Below are 14,970 nucleotides of genomic sequence, written 5' to 3' on the forward strand. Positions count from 1 at the left end.
TTCAAAGCAAGTTTCTTCGATTGAGTCTTCATAATGATAGGAATCCCACTCCCATTGATTAGAATTTGTCTCGCTTGCAGCTTGTAATCTGCAAATTTGTTCATATAGCATTTGATTTGTTTGTTTTGTTTTTCTTTCTATATCTTTTCTTCTCTCATATTTAGCTTCTTTTGGACTGAGATTGACTTATGTCAACCTTGCTATTAGCTCTCCTTGATTTGTACTAGCTTCTTGCTTGTTTTGATTGAGTGTTAATGCTTCTTGGGTGGTGTCATTAGTTTGTTTTTCTTGTTGATTAGAAGCTTTCTTCTTTTTCCATTTCATGTTTGTTTGTTATCGTTACTTGGCAACAGTTTTTTTCCTTTCAATTGCAAGTTGTTCTTGTCTGTTTTCATATTCATCTTGTTGTTGGCTAGAAGATGTGTCCTCTTGTAGAGTAACTTGTCCATACCCTAAGCCTGATTTGTCTGTGGCCTGCTGAGTATGAGGTTTGATAGGTTCTGAGATACCTTCTTTTCTTTTTCCTACAGGATCTGTTCAAGTGTATCCCATTTTTTGAAGAATGTTGAATCCTTTTCCATATTTTTTAGTGGGTATTCTGACATTGTTGATCTTTTGTTGGACTTCTTCATCCTTGTATAGCTACCATAGCACATCTTTGTCTTTTTTTTCTTCTGATAAGGTCCCAACACTAACAAATGCTCCATCAAATATTGGAAGATGTTTCACAATTGGTTTTTGTGTATAGTTTGATGGTTTTCCATAAGATTTAGGAGAAAGTGGTATTCTTTGTTCCCTCAATCTCTTAACTGCATTTATTTTTCCATACTCGACAAAATTGAGGCAAATGATTTTTCCTTGGTTTGTGTGTTTGAAGATGATGCCTCCCTATTATGAGGAACAATGACCTCTTGAGCTAGTTTTAGATTACTACAATACTGGAATGGATTTGAATCTGTTGAGATCGTGATTTCCTGCCCATTGTATAGAAATTTTAGGCACTAATGATATGTTGATGGAATAGCTTGTATGCCATGTATCCAGGATCATCCCAAGAGTATGTTGTATGATAAATCCAAGTCTAGAACTTGGCATGTTGTGTCTCTCAGCAAGGGTCCCACTTTGATGGGTGATACCACAATTACTTTAGAAGAACACTCTTCTTCATCATATGCTTTGATTGTTATCTTTTTTGGGGGATCCACTGCCTCTTCAGAATAACCTAGAGCACGGACAAGACTCAATGAGCAAATGTTTAAGCCAACTCCCCCATCTATTAGGACACATTTACTGCGTGTCTTATGAATGAGGACTTCAATATGCAGGGGAGCATTATGGGGATGTTGCAAGGACACGCCATCTTCTTCAGTGAATGATAAGCAGTGAGGGGTTGTGAGATGTCCCACCATGGTTTTGAATTGATCTATATCAAGATCTTTGGACACTATTGTATCTACTAGTGCTCTTTCAAGAATTTCTTTGTGTGTAGGTGAAAACTTTAAAAGTTCTAAGATGGATATTTGTGCGGGAGTTTTCTATAGTTGATCTACTAGATTGTATTGTTTTGTAGTGGATGACGTGTTAGTTGTAGGACCTGACAAAATAACTTTAGCTTTGCTTCTTGTAATAGTATGAGTAGGTTCTTGAGGTTGTTTCTCTTTAACCACAATCACATTTACCACATTGTCATATGCATGAGCATAATTCAACTTTGCTTTACCTTTACCGTTATGTACTGTTGATGATTCACCCTTCTCGTAGTTAGGAAGCTGAGTTTTGAAAGCTATGTGAGATTCGTTTGTCGTATGTGCATCCACAGTTATCACTCCATTATCAATCAAATCTTGGATGACATGTTTTAACCGTTGACAATCATCTATTTGGTGTCCTTTGTTTCGATGGAAATCACAATAATGGTTGTTGTTCCATCGAGAAGGTTTTACCTTGGGTTCAAAGTTTCTTGCTTCTGGCAAGGTAATCAACTTGTTTACGAGAAGCGTCTTTAATGCTGACCCAAGTGGTTCACCAATGTTTGTAAATTTTCTTCGAAATAAATTGCTGAAACTTAATTTTTGGTGATTGTTGTTATGTTGCACTGCAGATGAGTGATTGGATATTTTGAAAACCGGTTGCTTTGGTTTTACATTGTTGTTATCCACTGTCCTATCGTTGACAATATTTCAATTTCTATTCCAAAATTTGGGCTTATCATTGTTGTTGTTAGCATTGTTGTTAGGAGGATGAACTCCTTCTTTGTATAGCTTCAACTCACCCTTCTTTACCATGGCTTCATCCATCCTGATTCCATTATCGATCACATTTTCAAAACTTTGATGACATTTCATTTTTTAGATTATAACTCATTTGATCGTTTAGGTTGTCGATGAATATGTCCATTTTCTCATATTTTGGCACCGTACGAGGATATTGTGAAGCTAACCGTCTCCATCTTTGTAGAAATATCATGAAATATTCTCCACTCTTTTGTTTAGTATTACATAGGTCTAGCATTGTGACCTTATGTTGTATGTTGTAAGAGTATTTTGAAACAAACTTATCCACCAATTCTGCGAATGATCTAATTCCAGGTGGAAGTTTGGAGAACCATTCCACAACTAGTCCACTTAAGCTCTTTGGAAATAATCTCATTAGGTATGTATCCTCATGTGCAAACTCCATACTCATTTTGAAAAATTATCATATATGATCTTGGGGATCAGTGCTTCTATTATATTTGTCATGTCTAGGAGTTTCACAACCTGTAGGAAATGGTATCATGTTTAGATTTATGTCGAATGGGTAAGGACAGATTTCCTAAAGCTACTACTTCTTAGTGGTTCCTCTTTGTATATCATGGATTTGCGTTTGGAGAGTTTGTATTTGCTGCGCGAGAGCTAAGAGAGGGTTATCAACATGATTTCTCCTCGTATCATCATGAGTTCTTGTGTGATCATGATCTCTTCTTGTGTCATCATGATTCCTTCTTGTATCATCATGAGTTCTTCGTGTGTATTCATTGGTTCTTTGTGCGTCCTCATGAATTCTTGTATCCTTAGGAACTCTTGTGTCATCCTTTTTGCGACTGAAAAATTCTTTATTTTGTTCATTGTCACTGCAAACGACACTTGATCCCCCCCCTTGTCTTAAATTGTTCACGTCAAAATCTTGGGGAAGTTTAGCACCAGACTTTGCTAACATTAAGAAGTATTTTTCTTTTTCACCCTCCAATATTTTCTCCATGAATTTATCAAATTTAGGATCTTGTTTGATTTCTCTGATGTGTTGATCAGTTACCTCCTCTTCTTGTATTTCATTTCCTCGTACCATTTCCTCATGATCTTCTGCCATTTCAGGTGTTTCTATTTCCGTTTCTTCGATTTTTCATCTCTGAGCCCTGGTTAAAATGGGCATACATGTTCTGAATGATTTGCGAGGTTTAAATTGTTTATGACGTGTCATAATAAGTGATCAATTATTGAGGTAAATTTGATAGATTGATAAGACACGAAATGATCTTTTCAAGTATTTGCTTGTTTGCAAGTTTTTCGATCTTAGTTTGGAGTGCAATTTTTTTTATTTTTGATATGACCAGGTTCAATAGGAACGATATATCCTATGATAGAGAACGAGGTTAATCTGATCAAGCGTTGTCGTTTCGTGATAAAAGATGATAGATCTTGATAAGAAACTATGTCTGAATGATCAGTTTATCAAAGACAATGTGATGTTGCACTTTAAGATGTTAGATCTTGAACTTGTTGGAGATGAATACTTGATAACCTTTAGTGTGTCTAGTCTTGAATCAGTTTTGATAGAAGATAACTTGACTGAGTGACCCGAGAAGATGACCCAGTCTCTATATTTGACTGTTTAAGAAATGGGTTGTTTTTGTTTTCTAATTTTGGTGCAGTTTACTAGAAATGCTAACAAAATGACCAGAAACGCTGAGGAACAGACCGAAAACACTGACAAATTGACCAGAAACACAGCTATACTGACCAGAAACGCTGACAAACTAACCAAAAATGCTGCTATACTGACAAAAAACACTGCCAAAATGACCAAAAATGCTGAGGGACAGACCATAAATGCTATTCTGCAATGCAGTGACTCTAAAGTTCAGAATAGTGATGTTTAGACTCAACAAATGTGGTGTTTGAACTTAGAAGATTGTTATTTTGACCCAACTTTTTAATTTTCAGACTCAGATAACTGATATTTAGACCTACCAAGTGCAAACTAGGAGATCTAGTGTTGAAACATGAGCAATTTGACATTCAACCCAAAAGAGGTGTTGCTTAGACCAAGAGAGATGGCATTTAGACCAAGAGAGCTGACGATTAGACCTGAAGTGCTACTGTTTAGACCAAGAACTCTATTGTTTATACCAGGAACTCTATTGTTTAGACGAGGAACTCTATTGTTGAGACCAAGAGTGTTGCTGTTTGGACTAGAAACTCTGTTGTTTAGACCAGAAACTCTATTGTTTAAAATTAAGATGTTGAAACTTAGACAATGGTTGTTTTGACTCTAAGAGTTGATGTGTAGACTGAGAGTTGTTTTGGCTCAACCTTAGAGAGTTAATGTTGAAATATGAGAAAGCTAACATTCACACCAAGAGAGCTGATGTTTGGACCGTGAGAGCTACTGTTTGAACAAAAAACGTGAATATTTGGACCGTGAGAGCTATTGTTTGGATAGAAAGAGTGATTATTTAGACCAAAAGAGCTACTGTTTGGACTGAAAGAGCGACTATTTGGTCTGAAAGAGCTACTGTTTAGACTGAAAGAGTGACTGTTTGGACTGAAAGAGCTACTGTTTGGACCGAAAGAGCGATTGTTTGCACTATGAGAGCTATTGTTTGGACCGTGAGAGCTACTGTTTGGACCATGAGAGCTATTGTTTGGACCGAAAGAGCGATTGTTTGGACCGTGACAGCAACTGTTTGGATCGAAAGAGCTAATCTACTGTGAAACTTGTAAATTTGACAATTTGAAGTTTGAGTTTGCAATTTTTGTTGTATTTCAATGGATGATATCTTGACTTAACTTACAAACACATAATTCATATTGTATTTTTGTCCCAAAGGACACATAAAGTGTATGTTCAAGAAGCTTTAAAGAAAGCCCAAGTTTTCACGGGTTTTGAACAATTGAAAACACATCATTCAGTCTTATCCTAAGGAGACTAGCTTCATTATTAGTTCTTAACCCACACTTGGTACCCTGCCAGCTCACAAAGCCTTGTCACCCCTTAAAGGGCGCCCGTGTTTTTGCCTTTGTGAGAGCTAGTGGAGTCCCATTATGAGCCTAGCAATAAGGTCTCAAAAGGGGAGTTCACACATACGCTCAAGAGGGACATATGGTGAGTGTCTTAAGGAGAGATTCTTCCCCCTCCATGCAATAAGTATTTAATAATGTTCGGAGGTAAACCATATAGCTTCTAATTTTAATTGGAACTAGTAAGGGATCCGTTCGACGTGTCAGGGTATAAACTCAATTAAGAGGTCTCCCAGCCTTGAAAACCAAGGTTGGATATACCCAAAGGTACGAAGGAGAGATATTCCCGAGCACTGCCGTTGACTTGATTTTCATCAAATCACACTTATTTTATAGTGGGTTGGAGTACTTGGCGTTAGCCGTTCCCACTTGGGTCGTTCCCCTCTCACTGACCTTAATGGCTTTGGCCTTATAGGCTCCTCGGGAGGGCAAACCCGCTAAAGATATGCAATATTGAAAAGAAAAGACTAGTCTAGCTTTCTGATCACCTAAGAAAGGTGAGAGCATACTCGCCTATCATCAAAAACTCATAAGACATGTTGGTTCATTTCCATTGTAATTAGTCTATGCGCCTAATTTATCAAAAAAAAGTGCAAAATCCCACGACTGCAAACAAAGTTAGTAGTTTATATTGCAATATTTGATGGCGAAATGGTTTATGACTCCAGTCTTTCACAATGAAATAAGTACCTACAAAACCAACAAACTGCAAATTAGGTTTGGGAAAATGATAGCCCAGAAGCAGAAATGAGAAATGCAAAATACAACATTAGAAAAAACCATGAAAAATTGAAAATGCTATCAAATTGACCAAGAACGCTATCAAATGGACCAAAAGCGCTATTCAGTTAACCAAAAACACTATTCTGAACACCAAGAACGTTGCAGAATTAACCAAGAATGCTGCTAAACCAACCGAGAACACTGTCAAATATACCATAAACGCTACAAGACGTACCCAAAATGCTAAGGTATAAACTAAAAACACTAAAGTATGGAAAAACATAAAAACAGAGTTGAGAAATCTCCCATAAACACCATTTGAGGTGTCGAGATGCTACAATAGAGACCAAGAACACTAATCAAGAGCTCGAGAGAGCTAATCTATGCACCGAAAGAGCTAATCAACCTGTCAATGAGATTTCCTACAAGCAAACTTGTTAAAGATCAAAGGGGCTAGGCCCCACAGTGGGCACCAATTAACGTGATGCTAAAAATGTGGTAAATAGAATAGGCATACACATATAATGAGACAACATAAATGGAATTACGAAGCAAATTGAAAGCTAAACAAAAGCAAACCATAGGCTCCTTTGAGATGTCCTATTTTCCTCTATTCTTGGGGACCTTGAAGGTGTTGGATTGTTTGGCTCTCAGCGGAGCAATGACCTCCAAAGTGGCAACTCAAGAGTTGACTAGCTACTTCATGATCGATTGTGCAAATGGTATGAAATGTATGATCTAAGAAACTAGATTAATATGCTATGATTAATCTAAAATGTTAATTACTAGATGATTGAAATAAAGATGTCTATAGTAATGATGCAAAAACTATGAATGTAAGGGATCCTTATTGCTCCAAAATGAGGGGTATTTATAGGAATTCCAAGACTAAAGTTGAGGTGGCAAGAATCGACAGTCTGGATTTGATATGAAGATATCAAGGGTCAAGATTGAGGAAGTTGGAGAAGAGGTTGGAGGAAGGGACACTTGTCATCTCTGTGGTGACAAGTGTCAAGGAGCCTTGCTCATGAGAGGGCAAGTGTCCAAGGGAGGAGACATGTGGCAAAAGTGCCATGTGTCTCAAGGGGAGACTATCCAACCCATAAGAGGTTATGATAAAAGAAGTTAGGATGTGTAAGAGGATAGGGTTAGTTAGACCCTACGATTAGATAGAATGTGTTAGGTTAGGGGATGGTTAGGTTAGGTGGTTAAAAGTTAGGAGCCATGTGCTCATTTGAATTTAGAAATTCAAATATTTAGAAAAAGATAATTAACTTCAACAAATCATGATTTGATTTGTTTTAGCTAATTATGAGATTAGAAGAATGAATTTAAATGGGGGGAGGATTAATTATTTTAGATTAATTAATCAAAAGGGAATATGAAATGAACTATATAAATAAATCATGTAGATTCATTTACTAGTAGATGAATAAAGGAATTAATCAAATTTGCTTATGGATTCGATTAATTGGGAAGGGGATTAATTAAATAACTGCGTATTTAATTAATTATCTTCAGACCATTTTTAGGTGTATACAATATATATAGCTAGCGGCCAATCTCCACACAAAATGACACTGTAAAAAATCTCCAAGATTTGCAAAATACAGTGTTGTTTCACTCGATTTTTTGTGATTTTACATCAATGGGGATGCAAATCATGAAGATTTAGCTATTGAAAATTTTGTGAAAATCTATTGTGTTTTGCGGGTTTTAGAAATTGTATGGAGTGCTATTTTTTGTGGAGATTAACTTGAAATCTTTACTGGTAATGGGAGGTTCAAAGAACTAACCTCAACAACAATCTCACATTTTAACATAGTTGTTCACTTGGTTACATTATAGAATTGAAACCAAATGTGTTTTATTGAAATAATTCAATTTTACAACTCCAAATGCAAGGGCCAATAGAGTCTACTTGAAACTAACCCATCCTATACAATTTCTTTAAATTCATTTCATTTCATTTTGTTTGTATCGGTGATTCTATCTTTTGAGGTTTTTGAAATCTTTTTAGCTTCAATTGAAAGATATAAACATTACATACATATATAAACGCTTGAAGGCTTCTTACCCTCACTCATTGTATCATACTAGGGGAAAGGACCCAGTAGTTGTGCACCCTAACTTCGCGCTTCTCAAAATCCTACTTGGAAATTTCAAATCACTCCGATTTTTTTACAGCAGCCTACTTGGAAAGTCCCTTGCTTATAACTAAGGTTTCAGGGCCACATCATCAAATATGATGCCACATCAGCATGCTTTTTGCCAAGGTGTCCAAAACAACCCCCCCAAAAAGTGAGACCAATAGGCGTGCAAAAGAGACCCCAATAGTTGTGCAGCTGATATGGCATCACCTGATTGGTTACTTTTTACAATATTAGTACATTTCTTAACAACTATTGGTACATTTCCTAACAACTGTTGGTACATTTCCTAACAAAAATTGATATTTTTTGTTTCAAACAATTAGTTTTATTTGTTCAATTTTTGGAACAAAAGGTATCAACAACCCTCACAACAATTGGTACATGCTCAACTAGTGGATCTTTTCAAAAATTTTTAAATATTTATATTTTTTAACACATTTGTACTTTTCAAAAAAATCTCTCGTGTTTTTTTCAAAAATTCTCCTTCACCTAAACCCAAAATAGAAACTTGTATTTGTTCTTGTACATGTAAATTTAATTTCAGCTTCCTCTCTGCAGAACTATGTAGCCAAGCATATGAATTATTGGATTATTTTTGTGTCAGTGCCATTATTTGTGACTTCAAAATCTTAAAACAAATCGATGGAGTATGCTATTTACTTTGTTCACTGTCATAACTGGAATAGACGGAATATTTCATTTTAAATTTCCTTGCCTTGAACTAATGGCCTGCTATTTATTTTCGAGTTAAACAGGCCTCGGAGTTGGTCTACTGCTTTGGGTTTTTGCTCAGATTCTTAGACATGTAAGTGCATTCGGCTGCCTTTTAATTTAATTAGGGGACAAATTTTTGAACTTACAAATTTTCCTTTCCAGGTCTTCTCGAATTTGTGTGAAGAATTTGCCGCGTTATCTGACGGAGGAGCGGCTGAGAGAACATTTCTCTCAAGTTGGAGAAGTCACCGATGCCAAAATAATGCGAACCCAGTAAGCTCATTGTAAACCGTAAAACCCACCGTAAACCCTAAAACATAATATATCTGAATCCCCAAACCCCGAAGACTCTTATCATATCATATCTTGGGTTTGTGGGAGATTCTTCTTTGAGTTGATTTACTCTATTAAAGCTGATTTGGCTTTTGTTTATATTTACAGGGAGGGGAAGAGCCGGCAGTTTGGGTTTATTGGATATAGAACTGAGAAAGAAGCAGAGGCTGCTGTGAAGTACTTTAAAGATACTTACCTCGACACATATAAATTGATTTGCGAGGTTTTTGTTCTCTGACACTATTTTTTATTTAAATTCCTCTATTTGTCTATCTAATTTAAAGAGAGCAAATGCCAAAATAGTTTGTTTTATGCTAAAGAATTAATGATTAAAGGAGTAGCAATAGCATGGCAACAAAAGCTAATCCTAGATGTCATGTGGTAACCAGAATCGACAGTCTATTTTGATGGGAAATATGTTCACTAGATTAGAACGTGGTTCTCGTCATATTGTATTACCACTTAATCTTCTCTATGTTTTTGCTTATTAAAGTGGTGTTATATGGCATTTACTTGCCAGGAAGCCGCACTTTGTGTTGGAATTTGCAATAAAAAATGCATTTGGTAAATTGCCTTTTAAAGTTGAATCTGAAGTGAGTAAAATTAAAACAGGTTGCATATAAAATTGGTGATTCAAACGTTCCACGTCCCTGGAGTCGGTATTCCCAGCAAAAGCAGGAAAATGTCAAGAAAGATGTCAAGGAAGATGTCAAGGACAGGGATTCTGGTTCTCTGAAATCAAGCAAAAAGGAAACTCTCAAGCAAATACAAAAAACTTCAACTACTGATAAGGATGATCCTCTTCTTGAAGAGTTTCTTCAGGTTATGCAGCCAAGGAATAAGACAAAGTTGTGGGCAAATGATACCATTTTGGGCCCCAAAAATGGTTATGATCATAAGCCTGGCCACGTTGATGGTCAGATAGGGGAGAGGAAGAAAAAGATAGATGTTGAGATGGTAGAGGGGGTTTTGAGGAAAGTACCAGTTGGGAAAGGAAAAAGTACAGAAAAGCTAAAAAGGGTGCATGTGAGGTTTGATGATGAGAGCGATGAAGATACTGAAGGAGAGGATTTTTTGGAAAATGAAAATATTATTGTTGATTCAGTTGATGAAGCTAATAAAACTCCAGACATTAGCCAGTCCAATAATTTAGCCAAAGATGAGACTGTATCAGATATGGAGTACTTTAAGAGCAGAGTTAAGCATTCATGGGATGATGAAGACAATAGTGGTGAAGAACATTCTGCAGAAGAAATGGATCATGAGAGTTGTGAAGAGGGTTCATCAGATGAAGATGAGGACAATGGTGGATCTATTAATGAAGAATTATTTATTGATGTTCCTGATTCCAAGCATCCACAAGATCAGTGTGTGCCAGGTGTCCAATTAAAAGACTTAAAGACAGATAACAATAATATTTCCAGTGAATTGAAAGTCACTGACACAAATCAAAATATGGATGGTAATGAGATTGATCAGAATGGGGCATCCTCTGCAGAAGGTCCAGATGAATCAGAGAGTGCAGTTGAAACAGGACGTCTCTTCATTAGGAACTTACCATTCACTACAAGGTACATTACACTAATAATCATGAACCAAGTTCCTTTATATCTGTTTATCTTTTCGGTATTTTCACAAAGCTCTTTGTTTTTAAATATGCAGTGAAGATGACCTGTTTGAGTTATTTAGCAAGTATGGTGAGATTTCACAAGTACATCTTGTGCTTGACAGACTGACAAAGCAATCAAAAGGTTATGCTTATGTGCTTTACATGCTTCCGGAATCTGCTTTGAGGTATCTTATCTGTCATTTTTTTTTTGTAATCTTATTTTGAGTTTTTGAAGAGTTTTCTATGTATAGTTGAGTTTAAAGCTATTTTTTCTTGTACCTGAATGTGGTAATAAACAAACTGGAGATCAAATTAACTGCAACTTAAAGTTTTGACATTGTGAATCAACAATTTGAATGGGAAATAGTTTAAAATCTGAATCTTTAAACGGTAGGAGCAGAAATTGTCAATTTTTTTTAAGAAATTGGAACTTGGTCTAGAAAGCTATTTTTTAAACTGAACAAAAACTGGTTTAGATTGCTTTTGGACCCAGTTTAGATCGCTTTTCCTGAGGCATATGAACATAAGCATTAGTCATTACAACCAAATATTTTTAAATGTGAAATTGAAGGCTTTTTACTTGTTCACACTTCACAAAATGTTTTATCAACAAGAGTTGAACAAGATCTATCAAGCAAATAACAAGCAATACTTATAGTGTAAGATCCCAACCTAAATATGTGCCAATTTTCCCACTATCTTTCTCAAGCTCAGAGATCTATCAAGCAAATAACAATCAATACTTATAGTGTAGGATGTTGATTTTAGTCTTTTAGATTAATTCAATTCTCAGAAAATAGGAATTTAACTTAATTTCCAGATTATATGAATTGCTGTTAGTACTTAGGAATTTCCAGAATTAAGTAAAAGTTAAGAAATGAACAAAATGAACACACAACACACAAGTACCCTGGGAAAACCTCCTCGGAGGAAAAACCCAGCAAGAAAGATCCTCAGATCTGATTATGCCTTAAATACAATATTCTGATTACAACACTTATCTCTGATTGCTGTCCAAACAGCAAGTTGCCAAGATGATGTAGAGTGATGCCCTAGTTGTAGATGATCAAGACATCCACCAGCAGAAGAGAACTTCGATAGGCTGAAGCAGCATGTAGCTAAATGTTCTTGCAGTTCACCAAGGAGCAGATTCGCCAAGTGTAGGAGGGCAGATCACATCTAGGAGCAGAGCAGATCGCATTGTATGTGTGATATACAAATTCTATTTACTTCATTTGATGAACTCATATATATATCTTCCTCTAGGTATAAACCTCTAAAGTCGGCTTAGCATAAAATAACCTTTATTTTATTTATTATTATTCCTTATCATGTTTTAATAAAGCCACATCAAGTGGCGTGAGGATAGGGTTTGCCCTATTTTATGTTGGCGTGAGAGAGAGGGCCCAACCCTAAGAGTGGCGTGTGAGAAGGGAGAGAAGGGCTTGGCGGATTCCAATGCTGTCTTAAGGCAATTGGAATCCGCATTCTACCTAGTTACAATCAACACTCCCTCTTAACTAGGGAGAAAGATAATCTTACAACCAGGTTACAAGATTAGGGCCCAGCCCTAAGTAATACATACAATGTTTAAATTGTAATCCGAACTTAGCTGTCAACTTCAAATACTCCTTAGAGAGGATCACAACAAGTAGCCACAAATAGTAGCCCATAGTATCCATCTTGTACTGCCTGTGGAGGGTGAATTCAAAACTTTAACATGCACACTTGCAAGTCATGAATACATACACAATTATTCATGCACATCATGGAGTCTTTCTATGCCATCCATCACGCATATCCATCATTCATTGTCTTTACCTCAGTCTTTTCTCAAAGAAGAATGTAACATCATAATCTTCCATCTTGCACCCAAGCATAGAGCGGAGTTACATAATCATTGTCCTCCATAAGCATAAATGAAAACATAGTCCTCCATCTTGCACACAAGCATAGAATGGAATCTAATAAACATAATCCTCCATCTTGCACACAAGCAAATAATGGAATAAACATAATCAGAATATTGTAGTCTTCCATCTTGCACACAAGCATAGAATGGAACTACATAACATAGTCTTCCAGCTCGCACACAAGCATAGATTGGATCCACCTTACATTGCCCACAGAGGGTGGAGAGAATCTTTTCTACCATCTTACATTGCTCGCAGAGGATGGTAACAATTACCGTTCTCCTTGAGAAGATTACACTACCACCTTACATTGCCCGCAGAGGGTGGTTGATACAACACAATGTATCACTGAGGTTGAGACTCCCTTTCAACCAAGGCGGTGTTCTCCACAACTCTAAGTCTATCTTTTAAAGTACTCAAGCTTCAAGAGACTTGGTGAGAACATCTGTAACACAGGATTGTCCTGCCATAAAACACTGAATTGTTAGGTATCTCTATACAACCCTGATAATAAATCAAAATAACATAACAAGAATTTTGAGAAACCACACTGCTTCTCTTGATGCAACACTTGCAACAATGTATTTAGCTTCAGCAATACTCAATGCAACTGAGGACTGTTCCTGTAGGTCCAAGAGATCGCATCGGGTGAATGCTTGAAGTGTTTTCCTTGTCTGTAACACTTCTTGATCAATCTGAACCTAAGCAACTTCAGCCCATAATCAATTGTATCTTGCAAATATATCAAAATATGCTTGGCTGCAACAATATGCTTAGCTTGATTAGCTGATGCACTCACCAATCAACCTGCCTGTATTCAAATGAATCTGCAAGACCATAGTTGGCTGCAGACATACTCAACTTCTTCAAGTTAGTTTCCATATAAGTTTATAATCCATAATTCTAACATAACAATAGAAAACTTGATTTAGAATAATTTCATTAGATCCTTGCCACACTTCTAACCTAGAAGTAATGCATTTTAGGTTTAGATCTTCCATCTCAATTTTGAGCTAATTCTTTCTTATATTAATCATGAGACTATCTTTATCGGTCAGAGTTAGATCATCCGCATAAGGAATCAAAATTAGCATTTCAAATACTTTAAGGAATAGGTTAAAATCTTTACAAAACCCTAGGCTTATCAAGTACTCTTTCATACCAGGAGTTTTATTGAAGATCATAGGGCTCCCTCTTAATCCACATCAATCCAAGCTTATGGATTTCTGATGTCAGTATGGCCTTGGCCCTCGACATACATCACCTACTATATGAGGTTATATAAAAATGACCTTGGGTGAGGATCACAACATTCATGATAAGTTAGATGCATCCCTTTAACAATATAACCAATGATACATAGAATGCTTAAGACAATACTTATGTAACACAAATTAAAAACTAGCCAACCTGAAACTTGTACATCACCATGCAGGTTATAACAAAATTCTAGTTTTTCATGAAGGATGTACAAAGAACCTCATAAGGGTTAAGTCATGTTCATTTTCTGCCTCACCAAGGTTTCCACAGATTTGAAAGTACATGCATTCAACCATTAGTATGACCTAATTAGCTCACAGAAGTACGATAGTTATCAATTAGAACAATTCTAAGTCAGCAATTGAGGATATTAGTGTATATCATTAATTTCCATAATACTTCACACTTCATGATAACAAATACTCAATTGAAAAAGTCAGTTTTATGTAACTAATATAGAATCATTCAATTGATGATCAAAACTCAATCAGATCATAGATGACGAAGTACTAATACCTTTTAATAATGAAGTACCACGTGATGGTGACATAGAATGTTTACAAGGAGAGTGAAGTATACTTACCAATGAAGATATTTACCAAGCAATGATAGTGAGAGCTTGATAGATAACTATACTTCCATGAATCGATAGCAATTAGAAAGCTGCAGTATATAATCAAAATAATTCTGATAAAGGATATAAAGGTATTTCAGATCAAACCTCTAGTCATCCAACAACAAATACATAAAAGGAATTAATCTTATAAAACAACAGTCTAATATTATTTTCAGATTTGCCCTTTTTAGCATTCCATACTCCAACAATTGCTGGTGGTATATATATATATGTGTGTGTGTGTGTAATGTCTCCTAATGGGACCCTCTTATATTAAGATCTATGCATAGTGATTACAATATGGGAACACTATTGTCAACTACGCTTGGTCTGGACCCTGCACAACAGATTAGTCAACATTTCCATTATG

At 36.1% G+C, this 14,970-nt stretch overlaps 1 protein-coding gene across 1 annotated transcript in view; it reads left to right on the top strand.

Annotated features, from left to right (window-relative positions):
- The first annotated feature begins 8,662 nt into the window (after positions 1-8,662).
- LOC131078359 (uncharacterized) overlaps positions 8,663-14,970 on the top strand; it is a 130,940-nt gene continuing 124,632 nt past the window's right edge. The window contains exons 1-5 of the mRNA XM_058016032.2: positions 8,663-8,960; positions 9,032-9,142; positions 9,311-9,425; positions 9,815-10,773; positions 10,865-10,996. Coding sequence (XP_057872015.2) covers positions 8,959-8,960; positions 9,032-9,142; positions 9,311-9,425; positions 9,815-10,773; positions 10,865-10,996 — 1,319 coding nt within the window. The 5' untranslated portion in view covers positions 8,663-8,958. The remainder of the gene's footprint in view (positions 8,961-9,031; positions 9,143-9,310; positions 9,426-9,814; positions 10,774-10,864; positions 10,997-14,970) is intronic.

This window comes from Cryptomeria japonica, chromosome 3 (assembly GCF_030272615.1).
Source record: "Cryptomeria japonica chromosome 3, Sugi_1.0, whole genome shotgun sequence".
Classification (NCBI taxonomy): domain Eukaryota; kingdom Viridiplantae; phylum Streptophyta; class Pinopsida; order Cupressales; family Cupressaceae; genus Cryptomeria; species Cryptomeria japonica.